This window comes from Engraulis encrasicolus, chromosome 11 (assembly GCF_034702125.1).
Source record: "Engraulis encrasicolus isolate BLACKSEA-1 chromosome 11, IST_EnEncr_1.0, whole genome shotgun sequence".
Classification (NCBI taxonomy): domain Eukaryota; kingdom Metazoa; phylum Chordata; class Actinopteri; order Clupeiformes; family Engraulidae; genus Engraulis; species Engraulis encrasicolus.
In genome coordinates this window covers 16261098-16287447 of record NC_085867.1, presented here as the reverse complement: position 1 = coordinate 16287447, position 26350 = coordinate 16261098, and the positions used below count along the sequence as shown (strand labels likewise).

The following is a 26350-nucleotide window of genomic DNA, read 5'->3' as shown; positions in this document are numbered from 1 at the left end:
AATTAGTGGTTTTGTTTAGGGGCAAAAACCACATGTAAACGACCGGGTGCTGCAGGGTATGCCTGGGGTGATTATTAACTCTGTGTATCTGGCCTCTGTTAGATCTCCCCAAAAGGCCTTATCTGTCCCAGCATCTCATTGTTTTACACTGTAGCTTCTGTACTTTTTTGATTGGCTAGTCAATTGCCCCCAGCCTTCCTCTGATTGGTTGGTTCTGTCACAGATAGTGTTTCAAGTGACGGCTTTGTTCTTCCATCTGCCAGCCTGAAAATAGCTGATCTCACCTGCTAATTGCACACAATTACCCTTCTGTCTGTCTTTGCCGTATACAACAAAGTGTAGCTTTTATTTTTTTCCCTCAATCATCAATCACTTGATTAAGGCCTCTGGCCTACAGGCTGATGTGCACTGTGTCTGTCACATGTTCATCCCGTTTATAACTGTCTACATACTCCAGTCTAAACAACACCCTGTCATTTCCAGCCTGACTGTATGGTGTCTGGGAGAGGACGACCGGACGGTTCTGGGCTTATCCACCTGACATCCACAGCTTTTTAGCCAAGTGATGGATCACAATTGAGGTTCAATTACAGTGGAGAAAGCCTGGAGCTTTCGAAACAGGCTGACCCGTTCAGCACCTTTGGGTAGCTTTCCGTGCCGTGCTTGTGTGTAAGTAGGACCATGCTATTATAGCCCAGTTGCCAGTTGCCTGTGGCCTGTGGCGGTGGCGTCCCATTACTACTACTGTTGCTGCTACCGCTGCTACCCTGTCTTGATCACAGAGGAGAGAGGGATGAGCACTGCGGCCCGATGTGTGTCATTATCCATTACAGTGTGTTACCTGTCACACAGTGCGGCGCGGCGGATTACACACATTATATGGGTGCTTTACTGCGCTGTGGGGACACGTGTGTAATCATTGTGTTAGGCCTGTTTTAGTCAGCGCTGTCTGTGATGGTTTGTCTTTTTTTTTTCAAATGGTTTTGAACTAAGGAAGTCTTGTGGATGATAGATGAAACTTCTTGAAGCTCCAAACAGAAGTTCAACTGGGTAACACTTTAGAATAGGGTTCTTGTTTAATCCCCTGATACATGTCTAATTACTGACTGTAGGTCTTTCATTTTGCTCAACACATGTCTTCTAAGTCACATATAAAGACAGAGTCATTATTACGATTATGTCATTATTAATATAGCCTTCATTGGCAACGAATAAGATATGTGTGAATATAAGGCGAACAAATGCTGGATTTGGCCAAGCGCATCTTATAAGTCACATCAGTACGGACACTAAGGCATAGACATACACTTGGATAGATAATAAACTTCACAGGAATTATGTCTTATATTTTCCCCTTTCTTTCTTTTCTTTCTTCCTTTTGTAGGAATGATACACATGGCAAGGCAACAGCCAAAGCAGAGGACTCTGCTCGCTGTCCGGCACCCCCCACTAAAGTGACTCCCGACGCAGAAGACCTGTTTGACGACTTCTGACCTCAGGATCCATCATTTCCCCACATATTTGTGTGGAAGGATGTATTTTTAAACTAGTCTTTTGAAAAAAAAAACAAAAAAAAAAACCTGACCATTAAAAAGTGCTGACAACAGCTGGAACAAGTGCCATCATTAATTTCAGCCCTTCCCTGATTCTGTAGACGTGTAGAAAAAAGGTATTTATTTTTAAAACTGGGTGTGTATGTTTTTTTTACTGTAAAATCAGGATACATTTCAATAAAGTATTGTCTTCTCTTGACATTAATTTGTTTTGTTTTTTATTGTATGGACCTGCTTATGATTTGATTTTATCAAGGAAGGTGTGGATATCCTTCAAAAATTGAGGCTTAAAAGTAAGTAAGTAAAGTAAGTACAATATTGGTTTTAAGTACAAAGCCTTGTTTGTTTGTACTACGTTATTTTTCAGTCATCATGTCGAAAGCCCTTTTGTTCATCATTTTAAATCTTGACTGTCACATTTGCATTCATTAAGGTGTCCCTTTTATTTTGGTCGTCAGGCATTTCAAGTATTTCCCTCACAGGTTACTGCTTATCAGTTGTGTGTGTTCCTACATGTACTGACAGCTACTACAGGAGCATTTGCTGACATTACTGTTCGGGTCAAAAGAGATAGTGATAGTGGTACCTTTTCTCCCCCGTGTGGAAAGTTTGAGTAACCTCTAAAGGCAGCTACAACAACTCGAACATCTGACCACTGTGACATCCATCACATCTGGCTAGTTGACAGCCGTAGAAAACATTTACATTAAGGATGAAATCTTTTTTTAAAAATGTTGATTTCAAAAAGAATGGTGCGTAATGACTGTATTGTATCCATTACTATTATGAATAGCGCTGCCAGGTTGGGCAGGAAAGGTTTACATTGAAAAAGACATTCAAAGATTCTAAGGGGTAAGTAGTTAATATATTCAATGAGGGGAAAGTCGACTCGTATGACTCGCACCCTCCACCCTCACCGCGCAGCGGGTTGGTACTGTAACCTCGTGCTTATTGGGTGGGCACTAACCGCTCCTCCCTTCTAAATGAGGATGGGTCTAAAATGAGATTTGAACTTGTAGCCGGCATTACTTGATTCTTCCTGTCAATATCAGTGCAGGTTGCGCTCGTGGACTGTGGAGATTTAAATCGGCGCGGAGAGGAGTAGTCATTTCCACAAGCTCTCATTGGGACATATTGGGATTGCCGTACGAAGAGGAATCTCTTTAACACTGGGATTAATTTAAGAGGTAACCTGCTTTTATAATATGACTCTGGAATTTAAAAACTAATGCAGCAAGTTCTGTTTTGTGTTTTGGCATATGAACAACACAGAGATTGGATGGTTTCCATTGGATGGTTAGTCCTGTTGCAAAGTTTTTTTCCAACAATTTAACCATTGTGCTTTGTCATTAATAATGCAATTGTACCTTTTACGCACGTTTTTCCCCCATATGTTTGCTGGCAGCGTCAATGATGACTGATAAGAACATAATCTGATAATTGGATATTTTATCTTGGTTTAGCTATCGCATCAGTAGAAATTGATCTTATTGTTCAAATAGACATTCCTTACTCAACATCATCCCTCGTCTCCTGAACACAGGCGTTGCTCACACTTACAACGACGCGTTATTTTACGCAGAAACTGCTCACTGTGTGTCTGTGCTGTCATGTTCTAATTATTATTGTGATTTCCCATGGTCTCTTCTTTGATGTTCCGTGGCTGAGGAGATATCATGCTGTAGGCTACAGAGCGAGTTTGGTACCTGTGCGATGTACTGTAGTGTGCGCTCCCTGGCGTTTGTCATAAGAATGGATAGTGGTGCATAGACCTCTCCATAGTAGGATACGCTTATGACCGGCAGGAGATGTTTTAGGTAGAACTTCAACGTAGAAGGCTGATCGCTGATATTACCATAACATAAACAGCATTTTCTATGAATATGTATTTGACTTAATCATGTCATGTTGATGGGGGCGTTGTGTGTGGGCTAAATAATTACGAGAAATGTTAACTGGTTAACTGTATGGTTGTTTTGACAGATCCGAGATGCCTCACATAAAGCACATACTTTGGCTAGTTTGCGTGTGTGTCCTCTCCCAAAATGGTAAGTATATTATGCCAATGTTACATAGATGGTTAAGATATCATAACAATGTTGTTATGACCAGATTTGAGCAAGAACACATTTGTATTTAGCTCATTCTCTCCTCACTTCGCGTGTGGTATCCACATTTTGTTTAACCTTTAACCATTAGGCGTGATTAATTGGCAGTAATGCTTTGTCAGGACGGCTTGGATATTGTTCAGAGTTTGGGTTGAAACTGTTCAATGTTAAACAAAACATCTGGCTCATCCAGTCAAAGTCAGGCATGAATTGAAAGCCAACTAAATGACAGTATCTAACAGTATTGGTTTAGGCTGTTGAGTGTCCATGTACTAGGCTACTAAGAATTTTACATGACTGATTATGACAGACAGTCATAAAGTAGTCCCAGGTCAACACCTTGATGATTCCTCATCCCCCAAAAATCTCTCTCTCTCTCTCTCTCTCTCTCTCTCTCTCTCTCTCTCTCTCTCTCTCTCTCTCTCTCTCTCTCTCTCTCTCTCTCACTCACTCACTCACTCACTCACTCACTCACTCACTCACTCACTCACTCACTCACTCACACTCACACACTCACACTCACACACACACACACACACACACACACACACACACACACACACACACACACACACACACACACACACACACACACACACACACACACACACACACGCTCAGAGAGCAAGAGAGAGGGACAGAGACATGCCCATCTCCATTGGGACTCCTGCCTGGGAAAGCCCACTCAGAATATGAATGAACAATGGTCTGGGTCTCGTCTCTCTTATAGGAATATACCCACTGACATTAGTCTGGTGGTATACATAATCGGAGCCAAATTTGTTCTGTGAATAACCTCCAGCCAAGAGCTGAGCTGGAGGCTATAGACTGGCAGAGAAACTGAAGTAGGCAACTGTAGTCGTCTCTTGACATGTCTGAGCCTTTGGATGGCTGAATCTCGCTCTGTTCGGCCCCCATTTGTGTTTGTATTCAGCAGACGCCATGGAGATGAAGGCCAAGACAACAAATTGTTTGCTCTGCGCTTGATTGTGCTGAGTGGTTAGGGATGAGTAGGGATGCCCCTTTACCCAAAAAAGCCCATACTTGCATGGCTTGCATTCACATTGGTCTGTAAATGGTTGGTCCAAAACATCTGAAGCAAAATGCTGTTATGGGATGTTGTGTTTGTTTTGGGGGTGTTCCTTTACCCCTTTCAAGCAGAGCCCCCATGTTATAACCTTATTTTCACAAATGGCCATTGGTGACACATTAAGACCAAAGACTCTTGGCAATGCCATAGCATTGTTGTTATGATGTAGTTCAGGTTTTACAGCAAATAGTGAATAGGATTGCCGGTGATGGCCCCATCTGCATTAAAGGGCTATGTAAGTAAAAGCAGACATTGGTGCCTCCCCTGAAAAGGGTATGCCATGGCTTTATTTGTATTCAGCAGGCACGTGTGAAGGGTTTGATTTGAGAGCTGAGGCCAGACAAACACAGACACACTAACACACATACACTAATCCATGAAAAGATACTGGTCTGTAACGTTAGCAAACACATGAAAATCATCTGAAGCAAATTTACGTATGAGACATTTATGTCTGTTTGTAATGCAGCAGACGCCATGGCGATGAGAGCCCAGATCAGTTCCCCCGTCCAGGGCTCTCTGGCGGAGACGGCGGTCCTCTCCTGCCACTTCACCACCAGGAGCGGCACCGGCCTCCCGGCCACCACCACGCCGACCTCGGCCGCAGACCACCTGCGCATCAAGTGGACCAAGCTGGAGGGCGACACGGAGAAGGTGGTGCTGGTGGCCCAGAACGGTGTCATCAAGACGGGACCGGGCTACCTGGGCAGGGTGTCCGTGCCGGCCAACATCGAGGAGGCCGGGGACGCCTCTCTGACCGTGCAGCAGCTGCGGGCCAGCGACGAGGGCGTCTATCGGTGCGAGGTCATGTATGGCATCGACGACACACAGGCCACCGTCTCCTTGGACGTCAGTGGTGAGTGTTGGTCGTGACGAGTCACACGTGCCAGCATGTCTGAGGTTATCTCCTGTCATAGGTGTGTGTGTGTGTGTGTGTGTGTGTGTGTGTGTGTGCGTGTGCGTGTGCGTGTGCGTGTGCGTGTGCGTGTGCGTGTGCGTGTGTGTGTGTGTGCATGTGTGTGTGCATGTGTGTGTGTGTGTTCGTGTATGAGTGTACGTGTACATGTGTGTCCTAAGTGTGGCCAGAGACATGTAGTCTCCTAAATCTCATATTTCCATCATGTAAGGGGTTCTAAATGCCGTACAAACAGTAGGTAGGAGGAACAATGTGGTATTATGTGGTTTCTCTGAGTGGGTGCTGGACACTGCGAGGGCAGTCTTGGAGAGCAAAATAGATGATATTGTTCGAGCAGAAGTTAGGTTTGCTCTGGAGTCTGTCTGTGTGGAAATGCACCCACTGTGTAATCTCTTGGATTCACTCCGGGTTCCTAGAAACGCTGTCTTTTTTGTTATTCTGGTCTATGGAAACTGCATGCACGTTTTTGTAGTTAATATAATATAAATGAACATTGTGCGTTTCCCTTGTAGTAGTGTTTTTGCTGTGCGCTGCTCGAGCAATGGCATTTTTATACAACGCATTTTGCCAAAAAATCCTTAAGGTTTTATAGTTCTAGAACCAGGGTATTTGATCCCAGCTCAGGTGAACTCTGTCCAACTGCTGTAAAACCCCCCTCCATATTATTACCTAATATGTTATTGTTATGTCTCGCATTACACTGTGTTCCATTATTCTGTGTTTTGACATTTTTTTTAAAGAACCAATCATTTACCTACGTGACAAATTATGTTAAAGCCATGCCTGGAAACGTTTATTATTTGGCATTTTGTACCTGGTGTCATTGTTGAGGCACAGCATCCAAAGCATGCTTGTTTGGCATGTTTCAGCAACACACATAACAGAGTGCGAGCTGGGCACAGTTAGTTTGTTGGCCCATAGGGGGCACTATGCTGTGCTTGCCAAGTAAACCCAGTGCCCCAAAGCTGGGTATACTCTGGCTGGATATAAAACTCCTTCAGTAGTAGTAGCAGCAGCAGTCAGGGCCGCTGACACCTCCTGGCCAGGCCCTGGCCAAAGGCATGTGAAGTGCCCCCTCACCCAATACATACAATGTTATTAGGACCCAATGACCCCCTCTTCCCTCCCCCGTGGGCCCGGGACAGCTCACCTATTTGTTCCCCCCAGTCGGCTTCCCCCTGTAACAGGCATGGTGCTGCTGCTGTCATTCAGCTTCAACAAGAGGCTTTAAGAGTGAGTCCCACGCTGAATAAGTTTGGCACCCAGGGGGCCCGGCCAGGCTGGGTCAACTGAGGACAGCTGCAATATTCGCTGCTAGTATTGGAGAAAGGGCCCCTAGGGACAACCAGTGAGATATTAGACAATTTGTCTAGGTTCATCCTTCCTTGACTTGTATGATGCATGGCTACTTAGATATTTGTCAGTGGTTTAAAAAAGTACTCACCGGACGTCTGGCCATACACAATGCATTTTATTAACATTCCTTTTTTGATAGTTCTTTCAGTAGCAGTTCAGGTGTGTGTGTGTGTGTGTGTGTGTGTGTGTGTGTGTGTGTGTGTGTGTGTGTGTGTGTGTGTGTGTGTATGTATGTGTGTGTGTGTGGCCATATGTGCGTGTGTGTGTCTGTGTTTGTATGCGTGTATGCGCATGCGTCTATGGACTCCAGAGTAAATTACTATGCAACTCAAGCATCTCTGTAGAGAAACGAGTGCCTGAGATAAATAAAACAAACAAAGACGCCTCATTTATGCGAGACAAAACGGGCTGCTGTTCCAATGGCTACACACACAACCAGCAGCTTTCATTGACCCCAGCCAGGCCACCCTGCTACAGTATGTGAAACTAAAAAATGGGTAGCACTTTAGAATAGGGTTCACATGCTGGCCATGCATATGCATATCTAATTACTGCTTGCATAAGTGATTTATAAGACGTGTCAAGGGCCTACTACAACCTTATTGCAATTATGTCAGTAATAAAGACCTTATTGGCAGTGGAAATGAAGTTTGTCAATAAAAGCTTAACAAATGAATGATTTTGCCTAACACGTCTTATGAGCCAGTTATACAGACAGATAGGCATGTTTTAGTGGCTGACATGTGAACCTTACAATAAAGTGTTACCCAAAAATGATACATATTGGCAAACCAAAGATTTCTTCATTTATGTCCGACTCTTGATCCAATAAGGAATTCCAAGAATTTTCAACTATGATTTCTCAGGATAATAGCCGCCACACACAAAAATGTTCAGTTACTATGGACTACAGTGTTGTGGGCTTGCTGACCGCAATAGCCTGTGTGAAATGAACCCCCTTTTCAAAACATTGTCTTTCTGAGACCCGGTAGTGCCCGTTCTTTCAAGGTGTCTGAACGGATTATGCATGGATTTTTTGTAGCCTTGCTCCTTTTTATACACAAACAATACTCAGCGCTGTGGGCCGAGTCCCAAATATGACACCACCAGGGAAGCCGACAGGGGCTGGGACAAAGGGGTCAGTTGCCCCAGACCCAGGGAGAGAGGGGCTCTAGAATCTGTTCCCTAGTACTGAACATTGTACATTTGGATGGGTGGGGGTTGTTGGGGCTTTCAGATTACTTTGTCCTGGGCCCGACTAGAGCTTTCAGCTGCCCTGATGACACACATGGATGGAGAAAGCTCAACAGTGTTCCCGAATATATTGTATATATTTTTCAGCCTAGGTCATTTATTTTCTCAGGTGTTGTGTTTCACTACCGGCCGGGCACCACTCGGTATGGGCTAACCTTTGAGCAAGCCAAGCAGGCCTGCCAAAATGTCGGAGCCACAATAGCCACAGAGGACCAACTGACGTCTGCGTTCGAGGATGGCTTCGACCACTGTGACGCCGGCTGGATAGCGGATCAGTCTGTCAGGTACGCGTGGGATGCATCATCACATCCAGGGCCGCTGCTAAGGTTTTGGAGGCCCCAAGCATAGCTGGTCAGGAGGCCCCCTATCATAACTACATAATCATAATAATAATGTGTTTTTTAGTCTATCTCAATTTAGGAGGCCCCAATCCTGTGGGCAAGTGGTTGAGGCCCTAGTCTGCTTGTGCCTAGCGGCGGCCCTGATCACATCTGCCTTTCTTTTTTTTTCGGTGAAAGTGGGACTGTGGTGTTGTGTTTTTACATAAGAGATGAATTCAAATGATGTGATGATGTGATGAATGTTTTATACAATAAATGAATTCATGGAAACATTTTTGACATCCTGCAGTTTTTTGGTAAAGTAGCACTGTGGTGCTGTGTTTTTATACAAGAGCTGACTTCAAATGATGTAATGTGATGAATGTTTTATACCTACCACAGATGAATTCATGACAACCTTCTGACATTTTGCAGATACCCCATCACCACGCCAAGACCAGGCTGCTTTGGAGACAAGCTGAAGAAGCCTGGCATCCGAACCTACGGAGTCAGAGATGCCACTGAGCTGTATGATGTCTACTGCTATGTTGGCAAGATCCCCGGTGAGTTTTATCAATCATTGTATTCCCTTAATCTCCCATTTAATTATCAACTAATTATCATTATACAATAGTTGGATCCGGTCAATATATTTTACGATTTCTGATTGGATGAGATGGTCGGTAAGCGGGAGCATGTCTAGGTTGATATCCTTCCCGGAGACTCCTCACACCTAGTTATTCATCGAGAGAACTTGTAGCAGCACATAATGTTTTTTTAATCATGCTATTAGGAACATTACCAATCAATTATGTTTTTGCTGGTGAACGTTACTGAAAAAGTAGTGCCATGCATCATTACCTTGAGTCCCATGGAGTACACCAGCATTATTATTTAAGTATTGGCTAATTTATTTAGCAATTTTGTGTTTCTTAAAAGGAGCTCAAACTTGTATTCTTTCATTAGGCTCATGATGTGCGCTATACAGAGGTGTAAACCCCTGGTGTACAGTTAGGTCAACATGACAAGATCCAAGAAAACCACCAGCCTACAGAGTTTGTCTCTGTCTAGTATAGTATGGCTGAATGTTGGAATGAATGACTCGCACAGTGTTCCTCTGCTCAGTTTTCACATGGCGTATAATGCTAACATCATCCTATTGGCGATATGACATTTCCATATTCCTTTACAGGTTGCATGTTCCATTTTCTTGGTCAAACCTTTTCCTCTTACCTCACTCGTGCCATTTTTCTAACACTGTGACCGCCCCGCTGATATAGGTCAGCTAGCAGCAGGTGGTGTATTACTCTGCCTGACACATCTGGAGAAGAGCTTACATGTATCGTTCATCAAGCAACAGGGGCAGCAGATGCAAGCTAACGCTGCTCCCCATACTCACTTGCATACTGCTAAGGCACCTGCCTGCCTGTCCGTGTGTGTGTGTGTGTGCGTGTGTGTGTGTGTTTGTGTGTGTGTGTGGCTGTCTTATCTTGCAATCTAAACACAGATTTAAAATGTTTGTGTGGGCGATACACTAATGCCTTTTTTTCCACTGCCGGTTTTCTGGTAGGCCTCTACAGCTCCACACAGCAGGACTCAGTCGCCACTTTTTGCTCTATGACTGAGCTGTGTCGTGCCTATTCGAAAAGCATAAAGTGGTGGCAGAGTCCTGCTGTGTGGAGCTGTAGGCCTACCAGAAAACCGGTAGTGGAAAAGAGGCATACGTTATCTTACAACAGCTAACAAAACAGGGGTGAATTTCTCTAAACCAAAGTTGCTTACTACATTAGCTACTTTGTTGTTTTCAATGCATTTTCCCATTGGCAACTACCGAAGTTGCTAAGAGGCTAACAACTTCTCTTTTTAGAAACTCACCCCAGCTCAACACACATGCAGCAGGCATGAAATGAAAGGCTCACACTCCTGTCTAATGATATTAATTTTGGATGTTTATGCAAACTGTTGCTGTGTGTGTGTAAGCAGGGCTCTATCTGAACACCTGCTAAACACCTCAACTTTATCTTAACCTGCAAACTGGCCAAATGCTGTTGAATATTCAGTTTGGCTGATAAAAAAGGCAACATACTAGCCCCTTTGACCCATTAGTGAGTATGTGTTTGGCTAGTAAGATTAGCATCTACTAGTCATTTTGACAGGTGATGAAAAAAGTTAATTTAGAGCCCTTGTGTGTATGTACGTGTAACCCTGTACTGTTGGGGAGGTAGACGACGTGTGTCCAACCCTGAAGATAAAGAGCTGTTATCTGATGGATGTGTGTGTGTCCAACCCCCCTCTCTGTGTGCTATAGGTGAGGTCTTCTACCCCCCTGGGACCCGCATGAACCTGCGAGAGGCCAAGTCCTACTGCAAGAGGCTGGGCACCGTGGTGGCCTCCGTCGGACAGCTGCACGCCGCCTGGAGGGAGGGCCTGGACCGCTGTGACTACAGCTGGCTGTCTGACGGCAGTGTGCGCTACCCCATCTCCGTCCCCAGGTACCAGTGCGGACGAGGCACGCTGGGAGTTCGCACTCTCTACCGCTACGAGAACCAGACTGGATTCCCTCTGCCCAACCAGAAGTTTGGTGTCTTCTGCTTCAGAGGTAACACAAAGAAACATTGTCCTTTCTTATCTCCGGGTTTTTTTTTTACTGTCTGTCGTTTAACAAGAGATCAGTCAGCTGTCCTCAGAAAACACAATGCTGCAGTATCAAGTATTTGTTTTAACCTTCCACTAAATCTCCTGTTTGTGAGGACATGCCTCTGTAGCCAGAGTGAGCAGTTCATTATTGTCCATCAGTAAGGGCACAGCTGTTTCTATTTTAGAGTATGTGATACTGGGCCTAGACGTGGCGCAAACGGCTGGGCACTGGACCGGTACGCTGGCGACCCGGGTTTGATTCTGGCTCTGATCCTTCCCCGTGTCTCTCCCCCAACTCCTGTCTCTGTCCTGATTGAAAAATAATAAAAGCCCTTAAAATATCTTTAAAAAAAGAATATGTGACGCTGCATTGTTTCCTCTGAATTCAGATTGCCCATCACTGCTTGGAACACTTGTGTAGAAAAAACAAAATCACATCAGAGGGAGCTTTTTTACAGACTGAAGCTTCGCATCAGTTTGTTTTGTGAAAGCCCCACAGAATGCTGAGCTGAGCCGAGAGAGACACGGAAAAAGAAAGATAGAGAGCAGGAGATATAGAGAGAGGGTGTCTCCTGCTTAGAGAGAGTATTGCGTCAGGGGTTGGCTGGGACTGGACTCTGAGTGAACTCCCGCCATTGGCTGGAAAGCAGAGCCAGGTCCTGTTGTCTCTCTCCAGGGGCATCATCCGATTTCCTCAGCTCCATCTTCCTCGTTCCTACGCACTGGCGTTACAGCCATCTGACTTTGGGCTTTTTTATGGCCTCTTCCTCTTTTGCTTCTTTGTGCTGTTATTTCTCCTCCTCCGTCTCTTCCTTCTCCTTCTCCTTCTGTTTCTATTTCTCCTCCTCCTCTTCCTCCTGTGCTTCTTCTTCTTCTTCTTCTTCTTCTTCTTCTTCTTCTTCTTCTTCTTCTTCTTCTTCTTCTTCTTCTTCTTCTTCTTCTTCTTCTTCTTCTTCTTCTTCTTCTTCTTCTTCTTCTTCTTCTTCTTCTTCTTCTTCTTAAAGGGTAGAAAGTTCTGATAGAGAGAGTGACATGCAGCTTTCCTCTTGCTCTCTGCTTAATCACTTGTCTGTTGTTTCCTTGACCCCTGACCCTGCTCGGGGTCCCTGCTGAGGTGTATTTTAAACAGCTCTCGACAAGGTGTCTGCTTAGCCTCTGTCGTCGCTTAAAAACCTCGAAGGAAACACAAGGGCTACACAAGTATGGCCCCCCGCGTGCTGCGTGTAAAACATTGCCCTGCCTCCCTGTCTCACTCTCTCTCTCGCTCTCTCTCTGGTCCCTGGTGTGACACCGCAGTTAAGTGGGCATAGGGACTTTTCCATCTTCCTAAAAAGCACATGCTGCGTCATGCGTCTCGTCCACCAAAGAGGGACAGAAAGTAAACATCGCACAGGACACGGCTTTCAGCTCTGATGAGGACGGGGTCTAAAAGGAGGGTGCAAGTAGCTTTTTTACGCTCTGTGTATACACAAAACACTCTCAGAGAGAGAGAAAAAAATAGAGGATGCTACAGAGTGAGGTGGGGGCCGGACGGAGGGACGTTTTGGGTTGTTTGGTGGATGTTGTCCCCCTTCCCTGTTTCGGCATCAGTGACATTTTATGAGGGAAAAAGCGCCTCATGTTTTACATCAGAGATAACTGCGGAGGAAAGAGGACGTGTCCCTAATGCCTAACAGCTGGCTCCTGGTCCAGTCACACACACACAGCGCACGAGTGCAGCCAGACAGAACGCTAAGAAAGCTGAAATCAGGCACACAGAGAGAGAGAGATAGAGAGAGAGAGCAAATCAGAGAGAGACAGACAGACAGACAGATAGACAGACAGAGACAGAGAGAGAGAGACAGACAGGTAGACAGACAGACCAGGCAGAGGGGACATGGAGAAAGTAGGTATAAGAGGAGGGAAAAGAGAGAGAGGAGGAGAGATTGCAACTGAGAGAGAAAAAGAGTGTACGGACAACATAGAGAGAAAAAGTGCAGGCAGATGCGAGTCTGGGAGAGAGCAGGCACAAGAGAGTGTGATGGAGAGACAAAGGAGAGAGAGATAGAGAGAGAGTGAGGCGAGGAGTGTACACAGTTTGCAAGAAGCTACAAGAGGCAGACAGGGTGGAGTTGCCTCAACTGCTACAACTGAAACGTCTCTACAGTATATAGGGCAGAGCAAGCTGTGGCACTAATATACTTTTCCACCATAAACCTTAACTGCAGAGGGAAGGTGTCTTGCAGCTACACAGGGACATTAAATGACTGTGTCAGTCCATGACAACCAGCATTAAAAAAAAACATAAAGTAAACGAAACCTTGCCCGGGTTAACAGCATTACACTTAACATAGATGGGATAGCATGCACGAAAAAAAATAATCTCATAGACAATTGGCCCTTGTTTTCTGATTCTGACATACGTACATCTGTACAGAGCGATCGACTAACGCGAGGGGCATTACAATCCTTCCCAGCCTCCAACAAGCAAGCCAGATGGCCCGCTCTCAAAATATATTACATCATAATGGCCATGCCTCGCTTTATGTAGTGTTTAGGTTCTTACTGAATTTTCCTTAGGGCAGGCATGACAAGGGTGTAAAACTCCCAAAAGTGTCTGTTCTCAAACCCCTTGGCCCGCCGCCAAGAGAGTCAGCCCCTTGCCTTGCCATACAGTATATCCATATGTTTAGGGAGCTCTGATGAGAGCATGCATAGGGGCTCCGCGATGAATAATGGACATGAAAACACTCTTTTTTTTAAAACTCCATACACATTCATTAACGTCGCTCTCAACTCAAGTCGTGACAGGTCAAAGGATTAACCCTTTATGAGCATGGAGAGAGGATAGCAGTACACATGTACAAATGTTACGTATATATACACACATTACATTACCCAAATATTAGTTTTGTGGTCACAGAAAAATGTAATACTATATCATAGAGGTTTATAATGTAGAAGTACTATTATGTTTGTAATTATACACTAGTACCATGATATTACATGGTTGCATATGTAGTATCGTAGTTCTAGAGTTGCTATTTCATCCATAACACTACTATTACTAGTTCATACACCTCTGCTTTTGCATGTATGTAAACATGACCAGAGTGGTTGTTAGCAGGGGGGAAAAACATCAGCACGAGCATGAGTATGTAAGTGTTTATGAAAGGAAATGAAGGGGCTTACAATTGGCTCGAATGGGTTCAGTCAAAACCAAGAGGTCATGTCAGCGACTAGAAATATGGCCTCAGTGGGAAAAAATGCTGCACGGCAATGAGGAAAATGATCCTGACGTTACCCGCAGGATGTGGTGCAAAGTCTGTGTAACCCTGAGCCAGGTGCAAGAAGTAAAAGGTTACTCTGCGCTGCATAAAGTCATGGTTGTTATACCAGCATGCCAATGTCATGATTGGGAAGGCTATGTTGTACTGCTTCATATGAACACCTTCCCACTTCCAAAATAAATAGATTGTGCAATTATTGTTGAGTAGCCATAAAGAATACAAAAATGTCAAAATACACAATCTTAATATTTTTATAGCCTGATTATCATCGACGTTCAAATCTCTTCGAGACTTGGTCTGACCAAGAGCATAACAATTAACATTTCCCAAACGGTATGGTTGACCCGCCTCCCTTGGTTTGCTTATGGTTGTTTGCTTACAGACAAAGTGGGAGGAGTTCCTGTATTTTCGGGAACTCAGAAAGTACTTGTATTGCTCTTGACCTGACTAGTTGCAACGCTGAAAGTGTTGCGTCACGAGGAGGGCACAGCCTGGCTTATATTTTTCGGGGATTTAGTAAGGTGGTACGTGTTTATTGGGAAGGTGGATGCCTTGACTGTGACATACTAGCAAGGGGAAACACTGCTCTCAAACCAGTATCACATCTTGTCTTGTCTGTTGTTCACAGCATACCAGTTCTCCACCACCGCCCCAGTGCGTATCCCAGTCTCCTCCACCACCGTCGCCACCAAGACCTCCCCCAGACGCCCCGACTCGAGGGAGGAGTCCCTGTCCACGTTCTCCTCCACCATGACCTCCCCGGCCAGCCGAGTCTCCTCCACCACCTCCCCGGTGGCCTCCCCGACCCCGTTCAGCGACTACTCTGATGAGGTGATGAGCCGCGTCCCCCTGGTGGAGTCCATCCCAGAGTTCCCCCTGCCTCCTCTCCCGCCTAAGAAGGGAAAACCCGGCCTGGATGTGGAGCAGGCCAAGGAGCACGAGAGCAGTGCGGACGGAGGTAGTGGCGTGGGCGAGGTCACCCCTCTGGCCACCCCGGGCGCCCCGATCCTGACGGGCGACGGCTCCGACAAGCCGGCTATCGTGTTCAAGGGGACGCCTGCCACGGAACGGGACGTCTTGCCGCCGGGACGTCCCGAGGACAGCACCAGGGACGCAGTGGTCATCGCCGAGTCGGCCACGGCGCCCACGGGCGTGGTGGTGGCCAAGATCCCCGACGGGGATGGTGTCGATGCCACCGGGCTTCAGACTGATGCCACCAAGCCACCGTTCCACCTGATCATTGTCAACGTGGATCACAAGAATCAATCAGGTACTGTGGGTCTCGGTTTAAATGTGTAGCGCAGCATTGCGGCTCTGGGCCATGGTGTCACAGAAATGGCTTTCCATTTTTTATCTTATAATTCTGTATCAGTACAGTAACTATTTTATTGTTATATCACAGAAACAACTGTACTGATGTGTGACAGGATATTTCACATTCAATGTATTCAGCATATGAGGAATGAATGAGGAATGTGGAACGTAATTCTCTTCAGCGCCTTGTCAGTTTTACAACAAAACGGGACATGAATGAAGTAGATGGCTTGTGATTATTGCGGAAGAGCTTTTGATAACTTAACCCTGCAGAACATGACCAGCAGAGGCATTTTACAGCGCAGTCATTATTTTGATGTCTGTGTGCATGTGGGTTTAGCCGGATCTCACCGCACTCTCGATTAAAAGGTGCCAAACATAAACAAAAACTGTGTAAAATTGAAAGAAAAATGTCTGCACACTTAAATCCCCTTTGTGTTCTGTGTGCATGTGGGGAAATAATTCTCTGCAATAATGCTGCACTGAGTGACTTTACAAGTTTACAACAGGCCACAGCCTTCAAAGGATACTGAAAAATGAATCTGGTTTTGCAACAGCAACCCTCTGTGGCAAAAGCAGACACCAGTCCAGGAGCACGCTGTAGTAATGTCGCGACTGAAAACAGTGTGTTTGGGTTAATTTCATTATGACCGCGGACCATGTGCCAGCACAGATGGTGCTGTAAGAGCATCTTGGCTCAGCGAAAGCCAGTCTCCTGCTTCATGCACCCAACCAGGCACCATATTTTTGCTCCAAACATTCAGCACAAACTGTTTACTGTCGGCATTTTGGCATAGCCAGAGTGGTGCCATGGTGTATTTCAGTTTGTTTGGAGGAAAGGAAACAGAACCAGGCCTTTCTACCCCCTCAGCTTCAACCCTACTCCCTCACCTCCTTGTCCTTAATTGCCTTGCTCTGTGAGAGGGGGAATACAAGGCCAGGGTTGCCAGATTGTGTGGGTTCCCATCCAATTGGAGATGTAGCTGTATGACCATAGAAATGAATAGAACTTAGTTCAAAATGCCCAGGATTTGGTGTCTCCAGACAGTGTTTGAGCGTTTATTGAGATGGATATCCTCAGTAACGTCTGGCAACCCTGTGTAAAGAGTTGGGTGGGAGATTTGTCATGTGCGCACCTCCAGTACACGTTCACTTGGTCCTCCTGGTTCTTTAGTGTTTACCATCTATTCAAAACATTTCCTCCCAGCCGAGGATGGATGGGATGTCTCGCACAGTGTCGAAACCCCCTCTTTAACACCAGCCTGCATGCAACACCCTCCGCCAAGCCGACAGCTCTGAGTCCAGACACAAAAAAGCAACAAAAAAAAACACTCTTATGGTACTGTTTGTGTTGAGTGTGTCGCTTTACCAAAGCCTCTCAGAGAGCCACATGGAAGAAATTCCCTTCCCCTCCAGGGTCAAATGGCCAACCCTCTTGGACATCAATCAGCGATGTAATCATTCTCCACTAATTACTTTCACTTGACTGACCCACCCCTCCCTCCCCACTCCTCCTCTGGCAGATCAGGTTGCCGTAGACGGCTGCCAATGTACCCGTCAAGCGAGCTGCCATATAGGGGACTATTGTTTTATCCTTAAGGAGTCTAATGGCTGTATATGTGGGGAGCAGTTTTCACAGAAACATAGCTGTGTGTGTGTGCGTGCGTGTACCTGCGTGCGTATGGGTGTGTGTTCCCCAGTTCAGTTCATATTCTGTGTTGACGTTTTCTAAGATTTGGTTTGAACATGAAATCAACCCTCATTAGCAGCTGTCTACCTCCCACATGGAGTTTGTGAGAGCAGAGTGGTTGTCGTTTCAAATTGGAACAACCTCAACTTGCCAGTGAATCGCTCTTTGTGTAAATAGTTGATGATATGGATGATATTTGAAATCATTGCCATGTCACATTATGTCTACCTTTGATTTCATTGTCGTTATGGTAATCTGCTTACAAGTCTGATGATGGCCATAGAAGGGGAACATTACACCTAGCTTAATAATTAGGGCAGTTTTTTGTTTGGGATGTTTTAATATTTTGTGCCATGGGAGCCATCTATGTCTGGCTCCATGTGCACAGTATACCATGTAACTTCCATGAGACTCTCCAGGTGTTGCCAGCTAGACCTTGCAAGGAGTCATCATTATGGAGTGATCAGGGGTGCGTTTCTCGAAAGAGTTGTTGTTAGCCAGTTAGCAACTTGAGTACGTAGTTGCCAATGGGAAATTGCATTGCAAACAACAAAGTAGCTAACGTACGGTAGGCTCCTACTGCACACAGCAATACATACTCGAGGCTTAGCAACAAATAATGATGTTTATGATATTTATGACTTTCTTTTTTTTCTTCTTCTTCTTCTTCTTCTTCTTCTTCTTCTTCTTCTTCTAGTCGATGACATTCTGCACATCATTGGAGGCATCCCAGCTCCCGACCTCAGTTTCGACGTGCCGACCACCACAGACAGCGACGCGGCGCCGGGAAGCGGCGACATCGACTCCCCAGCCGTCGGCGCCGTCACCATCAGCCCCACGCTGAGCTTCGTCAACGGGAAGCACGAGATCACCATCAAGCCCGACGAGGACGTGCAAGAAGCCCGCGGCGACCAGTTTGAGGTCGCTACGCCGTCCATTCTGATTCCAGGTCCCGATGATGGTACTGAGACAGAGACGACGACTCCCTTCGACTACGTCATCGAGGTGAACACTTACGATGTAGACGGGTTCGATGCTGAGTCCACCACATCTTCTCCAACCAGCACGCCGTCTAGCCGGAAAACCACAAAGCAGGAAGTCGACGGCAAAGTCACAACAAGCGACTCAGCCAAAGGAAGTGAGGAGGCAGCGAGACCCCCAACAGAGGACGAGAGGGACAGGACTCGCGGCGAAGGATCCGCGGACGACTCTGCCCCCACCGCTCCATCCCAAGCTTCCATCACCGTGGCAACGGACGAAGCTGAGATCGCAGAGGGTGGCAAGGTCTCGGAGACCACAGTCAGCCCGATCGTCATCGCCACTCCCAAAGCTGAGGGCGAGGCCGACGGGAAACCAGCAGACGCAGAAGACTTCGAGGGCTCGACTTCTGCCGATGATGACGGCTCTGGACAGGACGAGCGCCCCGCTGGTGAGACCGGCGAGTCCGTTAAGCCAGCGGATGCCAACGGATCCCCGCTGGCTGTGCCCGATGTCACGCTATCCTTAACCACCCCGATGGGCACCACTCTGGACCAGCGTGGACGCGGCGATAAGCTCGACAAGGACGACGGAAAAGACACAGCGACAGAATCCCCTCTGGCAGTGCCTGCAACGAGTGTCGAGGATGGCGGCTCTGGCGATCGCAAGACATCCTCTGAGGAGGTTGATTCAGTGGCAACTGCTCCACCCGCACTGGGCGCAGGGGCTGTAAGCGTAGACAGGGCTGACCCCAGACAGACAACTGCCGGCAAGTTCGTAACCCCTGCAAAGGAGACCGTTGGACTCCCGGGAACCACCAGGGGAAAAGACGCCACCAAGGTGACGTCTGGCTCAGCCACCACCGGGCGTAAAGATCCTGTTGTGACTTCTGGTTCAGCCACCACCGGGCGTAAAGACACCGCTGCTGTAGTGCCACCAAAGCCCGCTGAGAGCCAGCCTGAGGTGACTCCTCCTAAGCCTCAGACCACGGGCAGCAGAACCACCCAGGGGGGTGATGATTACGAGGACGGTCCAGATTATGACGCTGGACCCAAACTGGTAGAGGCCGGCCCGCCTCCTGTTCGCTCCACGACCGCAGTACCAGAGACTGGAACCGGCCACCATGTGGAGGGACACACCGTGGACCTGCCAGGTATGTACTAGTGCAGTGGATTTATTTTCAGGGTCAAAGAGTTCATTTTAGTCATTTTCACCTGTCTTTGTTGTACAGTTCACATTTCGGCATTGGTGATGACTGTAGATTTGATGTATATTGGAAACAGTGAAAATATAATATAATAGAATAGAATAGAATATAAATAATCAGGGCCCTAAATTAAGTTTTATCATTACCAGCCAACATGGCTAATAGATGTTGATCTTACTAGCCAAACACACAATAACCAATGGGTCAAAGTGGCTAGTAAGTTGGTCTTTTCTACCAGCCAAACTGAAATTTCACCAGCATTTGGCCAGTTAGCTGGTGTTAATTTAGAGCCCTGAATATAATACAATACTGGTATTGTAATCAGCCTTAGGCAAGGCTTACAGAAATTCACACATTGGCTGAAGACTTATATATTATTCATTTCATACATATTCATTAACACCTACATCCTAAATAATTAAGTGCAGTATTATCATATAACCCCTCCACCCTTTCAGATATTATTTTTAATGACCTTCTCTTTCAGCTCTTGTCCTGTGCCCTGAAGGGGACTGTCAGAATGGAGGCACTTGCTATCTGCAGGGGAAAGTGAAGACCTGCCTGTGTGCTCCAGGCTTTGATGGAGATCGCTGTGAGAAAGGTACTGACTGAAAATCGTCATTGCACAGCCAAACACAAGCCAGTACCCTGGTTGTTAGGTCAAGGTCAATGAGGTCATTGTGCTGTTATATCAAGTTATTGAATTATATTCATACAGGATGTATTGAATTTTACAGGGTGATTGAATTATACAGTATAATTAAATTATAATTGAATACTATTTCGTTGAATGAGCTATTCAAAATAGTACATGGGAATCAAACATGGGAATCAAATGAAGCCCATTTCAGTGTAATGAGAATGTAGGAGAGTAAAGACAACTTCTTGATGGCAGATATACAGTACATGGTAGAAAATGGACACCTTTATTAAAGAATAATATAGTATATAGTATAGTATGCCTTTAATTATCCCGCCATGGGGAAATTCATTTGTTGCAGCAGTAACATACAGATTGTGCAAAGACAGTAGACAGCATATATACAACACAGGACCAGGAGGTTAAAAAGTATATGTAGGATAGATACAAAAGAGATGTTAAAGAAAATAGAAATGTCTCTGTTAAAAACAACAAGTACATTAGTAAAAGTGAAAGTGCATTTGTAAAAAGTGCATTAGCAGCTTCATAAAAAGGAGGAGAGGGGGGCTAGAACAATAATAAATAAGTAAGTTAAAAAGTTAAAAAGATAAAAATATAGATCTAGAAGTCGCTTCTGTAGAAACTCCTAGTAGCAGCTGTTGGTCATGTTATGTATCTAGTCTGAAAAAGAGGACGTCAAAGCCATTACTGTGCATGTACACCAGAAGAGACCAAAGCAACGGAAGTCGTTATTTCTCTATGGAGGACCAGCAAACTCTGCGACCAAAGCAAATTCGCCGGGGAATAAGTTAAACGCGATACCATAATGAATTTCAGAAGTTTAAAGTCATTCAATATTGTTTAATTTGCTATGATGTGGTGTGGCAAAAACCAATCGGAATGTCCATATCTTCGAAATGCCCCATGCTAACATGCCTGAGCAGCTGTTCTGTGATTAACTAAATCAAACATGTCAGTATCACGCCCCAAAGCAAATACAGTGAATTCATGGAGAAACGTCTTCACCTCGGCTATTTGGTCGCGTTGGTTGTTTCTGGTGTACACGCACAGTCACAGTGTCTTTATCATCATCATGACCCCTTTGACCCCTCTTCTGTTGTGTGTGTTTGGTGGTGATGTCCAGAGGCTGACGAGTGCCAATCCAACCCCTGTCTGAACGGGGCCACCTGCGTGGACGGCAAAAACACCTACACCTGCGTCTGCCTGCCCAGCTACTCTGGGTCCAACTGCGAGCACGGTAGGTAGCAGCCTGTGTTGGCACAGACATGTCGTACTGTATTGTATGCCCGTTAGGGCAGTAGGAGCCGTTTACTTTTTACTTTTACTTGCGCATAATATAAAATATCAATGAGCTGTTTCACTCTGGCCCTTGCAAGGATCAATTAGGGTACCGTCAAGAAAACATGGTCTACAAACTCAATGATTCCTACTGTATCAGCATTTTCAACTTTTGAGAGGATGGTCCTGGCTTTGGAAAAGTGAGAGTCTCCTTTCTGTGCATTTCTCCTGCCTGTGTAGTTATTAACATGTGTGATTTCACTAATTAGCTGTCCTGTCTGATGACAAGAATAGTCTTGTTCACACCAAATATGTGACAGCGAAGTATGTGACACACATGTGGCTTTCTGAAGCCTATATCTGTCACTGTAGCACAAGTTCATCTTTTACATTCTCTGTGCTTCATTATTGGTGCTTTTTGGAAATCTATACATATGGTTACCTTCCCCCTTCCCCCTCGTGTGAGCATCAGAATGTAAAGGAAATGTAGCCTACTCCTCCCAGTTTGCTGCTCATTTCTCACATGTGTTGAGCATTAACAATGAGAGCAACTTTAACCATCGTCTCACGTGACTTCCATATACTTCCCCATAGCTAATAATGAGGCCATTTAACACAGAGAGAGGGAGAGGGAGAGGGTGGAGGGGAGGGAGAGAGAGGGGGAGAGGGAGAGGGAGGGAGGTAGGGGAGAGAGAGAGAGAGAGAGAGAGAGAGAGAGAGAGAGAGCGCAAGAGCAAGAGCAAGAGCGCGCGCGAGAGAGAGAGAGAGAGACCGTGAGAGAGCAAAAGGGGAGAAGGGTCAACATAGGAACTGCGCGCAATAAAAATGCCCCAAACATACTGCAGACTTGCCATCCTCCCCTAAACAATCCAGCCTCAGTTCAGTTCAGCAGTTCATCTGGCCAGCCAGCGGGATGAACTCCTGGGAGAGCTGCAGCACTGTGCTGTGGCACCCAGCTGAGGGGAGCTGGAGGAGGGGGCACAACGGGGGACGGGGTCTGGGTACTGGCATGTGGCCTGATGGGTCCATGGCATGGTGGTGGTGGTAGTGCTGGTTGTCTGTCCCACTTGCAGCCTTGAGACAAAATCATCTGACAGTACCATCCCCTCCCCAACTTACTTACTGTCTATAACCCAATTCTGTTCCCCCCTCTATACTGTACATACAATGTAATGGCGACCCAATTCTGTGCCCATTCTCTCCTCTCCCTGGTCCAAAGACAACTGAGCAGTTTGTCCACCCCTGTCTGTCAGCTTGCCCGGAGGTGGTGATGGTAGTAATGACCCAGATGCAATGCCAGAGGCTGAGCAAGCCATAGGATAGATGAGGCCGGGGAGGGAGGGAGTGAGTGAGGGGTTGGATTGGGTGGATATGTTCTCAGCCAGCTGAGTGAAACACCATCTCTATAGGATGGACCAGGCCAGGGGGAGAGGGGATGAGGGTTGGGGTTGGGGATGGTGTTGGGGTGGGTGGGATGTTCTCAGCCAGCTGAGTGAAACAACACCGCCATCGGCTCCTCTGGACGTTTAGTCACTCGGAACAGTCACGTGTTCCTGAGCCATCCCTGTGAGTGAGCTCAGAGCAGCTCCGCTCTTCTCTGCTCTACTCTTCTCTGCTCTGCTCTACTCCGCTCTGCTCTGCTCTGCTCCACTCAGTTCACTCCGCTCCGTTCTGCTCTGCTCGGATGACTTGGCCAACATCCACGCCCGTGTCATTTTGACGGTGTGAAGAGTTGCCAGTGAGCGTGTTTTCCTCTCCTTTATAGGTGTCTCATTTGCTCTCTCATTTTTTGTCTGTCTTTTCTATCTTTATTTCTTTCTTTCTTTCTTTCTTTTTTTATGTTTTCTTTCTCTCTTTCGTTTGTTTCTTTTTTCTTTCTTGCTTTCTTTCTTTCTTTTTTTCTTTCTTTCATTCTTTCTTTCGTTCTTTCTATCTTTCAGCGTCGACAGCAAAGGCTCACTTTTGTTCCTTTATTTAGGTCAAGGCTTTGAAAGGAATCCTCTAGTCTAAAACAAAACATGCCACCCTCACATTAAAGAGCAATCGATGCAGCATTCGGCTGTAGGATGCCAAGTGCCAAGTCCTCTCTAAAGACTCCCACTCACATTCACCCAAGTCTTGTTTGTCAAAAAAAAGAGTTAAGTTGTAAGCAATTACGCTTCTTTTCGGAACTTGGAAGTCGTTTAACTTTTCATCCAATTGTAATTCTTTTGACAGAATGCCAAAAACCATCTTGGGAATTTCAAAAGTCAGTCATTATTTTTATTCTGGACACAAAGCTGAGTGCAACGGGTGCGTACATGTGATGTGAAATAAACACTTTGTATAAGTGGACTATCTCACTGACAGATATTCTTAAGAGATTAGTGTCTCAGGCTGTGGAACAGAGCAAGTGTGTGTTCTTAAGGCCAAATTGTGAGTGTGACCTCTGGTATGTGGAAGATGATGTCATCCCTTTTCAAGGCTTTATCGTTGTGGTTTTCTTGAAGTAACATCCCTCTGCATGTGCACAGCCACACACACACACACACACACACACACACACACACACACACACACACACACACACACACACACACACACACACACACACACACACACACACACACACACTCTCTCTCTCTCTCCTCTCTCTCTCTCTCTCTCTCTCTCTCTCTCTCTCTCTCTCTCTCTCTCTCTCTCTCTCTCTCTCTCTCTCTCTCAGTGACACTTCTGGGTCTGGATCGTTTCATTTCTCGTTTTAAACCACTACAAGCTAAGCTAATAGCTATTCTCATGCACACAGCTGTATTGAGTGAAGCACTTGCATTGGGTGGCTGGCTGGGTGGGTGGCGTCAATGTTAGCACAGGGCTCTTAGCGCTAGCACAGGAGGGCGGTTACTGATCCCGTCTCCCTTTGCTATTGTGCAGCAGCTGGATCGGTTGGGCCGGGCCCTCCCAGGGGCCTCCTGAGGCCCCCCAAGTGCTTCTGGGAACTTGATCACAACACTGCAACAAGGAGAGAGAGAGAGAGAGAGAGAGAGAGAGAGAGAGAGAGAGAGAGAGAGAGAGAGAGAGAGAGAGAGAGAGACAAGGAGAGACAGACAGAGAGACACAGAGACACACAGAGACACACTGAGAAAGAGAGAAAGAGAGATAGAGAGAGAGAGAGAGAGAGAGAGAGAGAGAGACCCCCTCTTGGGGAGCAGGGAGTCATATCCAGCTGTGGCCAATTTGTCCCTGCCTGCATTTCACTGTTAATGTCGTGTCAGATACATAGACACTCTCTCTTACAGTTTTTTGTGTGTGGGTGTGGCAGTATGCACGCACACACAGACAAACACCCACATACACCCACACCTGCCTCCAGAGATGTGTGTGGTTGGGGTTGTGGCCAAATGCCAATCACCAAGAAACTGTTACTTGTAGGAATGTCTGTTACAGAGTTGTGTAAAGTAGAAGTATTCTTACAAATGTTATTAACGTTTAAACACTAGTAGTATGATATCACAGAGATGCAACCATGTAATATCATACCACTACTGTTGTCATTACATCTGTCCATCTGAGTACTTCTACCTCTACTTTATACAACTCTGGTCACTGTGTGTGTGTGTGTGTGTGTGTGTGTGTGTGTGTGTGTGTGTGTGTGTGTGTGTGTGTGTGTGCGTGTGCGTGTGCGTGTGCGTGTGCGTGTCAGTGTGCGTATGCGTATGCATGTGTGCACGTGTGTGTGTGCATGTGTCTATATTTAAGACCGATTCTGGTTCCTCTGATTGCTGTTGTTTGTGAAGGGTACATTGGTAATTGAATTGTTACTTGAGTGTCTTTTCCAAGTGGCAGTGCAGTTGAGAAAAAAACAATCTGGTCTGTGTGAGGGAGCCCTCTTTTCGGGAAACTGAAAACTAGGCTGCTGATTGCAGCCACTGCCAAGAAGACTCTGGCATTCAGGGTGTGCCTCCCCAAAAAACGAGTCGTGTCCCAAATATTGCAGCTGTTACTCGGTCATGTGTCTGGATACGTCGCAAGCACATAGACACACGTGTCTGCTAATAAGCACACACACACGCACACACACACGCACACGCACACGGACACGGACACGGATACACACACTCGCACATGCACACGCATAGACACATGCACACACCCATACAGCCACAAAAGCAGAGTGAGAGAGGGGAGATATATACACCCACCCACACAGACACGCATCGACACACGCGCACACACACACACTAGTGGTGTCAACAATGATCAATTCGGCGATCCAATCCAATGCGCGTCATGGACGATCCAGGCTCGATGTGGCAAGTTCCAGGATCGATGCGGAATTTTTTTAAGTTTCAATTACTTCCGTGGATATTTCGAGAGCAAATGAATGTTAAATTAAATGAAAGTACTTCAAAGCATTGCAAGACTGATACAGACTGATCCAGACTGATACAGAAAACAGCCAATAAATTGTTGCTCAGTATCTGACTACTTGTATTGCCTCATCATGACTGATGAAACATTTGCTTTGCTTTCAGTAGAAATGTAATGCATTGCAATGCATTGTAGAATTGAATCGGATCGGATCGAATCGCATAGAATCGAATCGAATCTACCTCCCGAATCCTGATCGAATCGGATCGTGAGGGCAGTGCCAATCCACACCACTAACACACACACACAAAAAGACAGAGCGAGGGAGAGAGAGACACACACGCACACACCGAGAAATACACACATCTGCTC

At 46.1% G+C, this 26350-nt stretch overlaps 2 protein-coding genes across 5 annotated transcripts in view; both read left to right on the top strand.

Annotated features, from left to right (window-relative positions):
- Positions 1-1752, top strand: part of xrcc4 (X-ray repair complementing defective repair in Chinese hamster cells 4) — a 70004-nt gene extending 68252 nt beyond the window's left edge. For both annotated transcript variants that reach the window (XM_063210033.1, XM_063210031.1), the window contains one exon: positions 1385-1752. In XM_063210033.1, coding sequence (XP_063066103.1) covers positions 1385-1493 — 109 coding nt within the window. In that variant the 3' untranslated portion in view covers positions 1494-1752. The remainder of the gene's footprint in view (positions 1-1384) is intronic.
- Positions 1-26350, top strand: part of vcanb (versican b) — a 303281-nt gene that overhangs the window by 262828 nt on the left and 14103 nt on the right. The window contains exons 1-10 of one of the 3 annotated variants that reach the window (XM_063210039.1): positions 2561-2740; positions 3537-3601; positions 5224-5607; positions 8387-8561; positions 9033-9160; positions 10906-11196; positions 15132-15773; positions 18205-19638; positions 20180-20293; positions 21477-21590. In XM_063210039.1, the coding sequence (XP_063066109.1) occupies positions 3544-3601; positions 5224-5607; positions 8387-8561; positions 9033-9160; positions 10906-11196; positions 15132-15773; positions 18205-19638; positions 20180-20293; positions 21477-21590 (3340 nt within the window). In that variant the 5' untranslated portion in view covers positions 2561-2740; positions 3537-3543. Of the gene's footprint in view, positions 1-2560; positions 2741-3536; positions 3602-5220; positions 5608-8386; positions 8562-9032; positions 9161-10905; positions 11197-15131; positions 15774-18204; positions 19639-20179; positions 20294-21476; positions 21591-26350 lie in introns of those variants that run through there. The other 2 variants (XM_063210037.1, XM_063210038.1) reach the window with 2 other exon arrangements.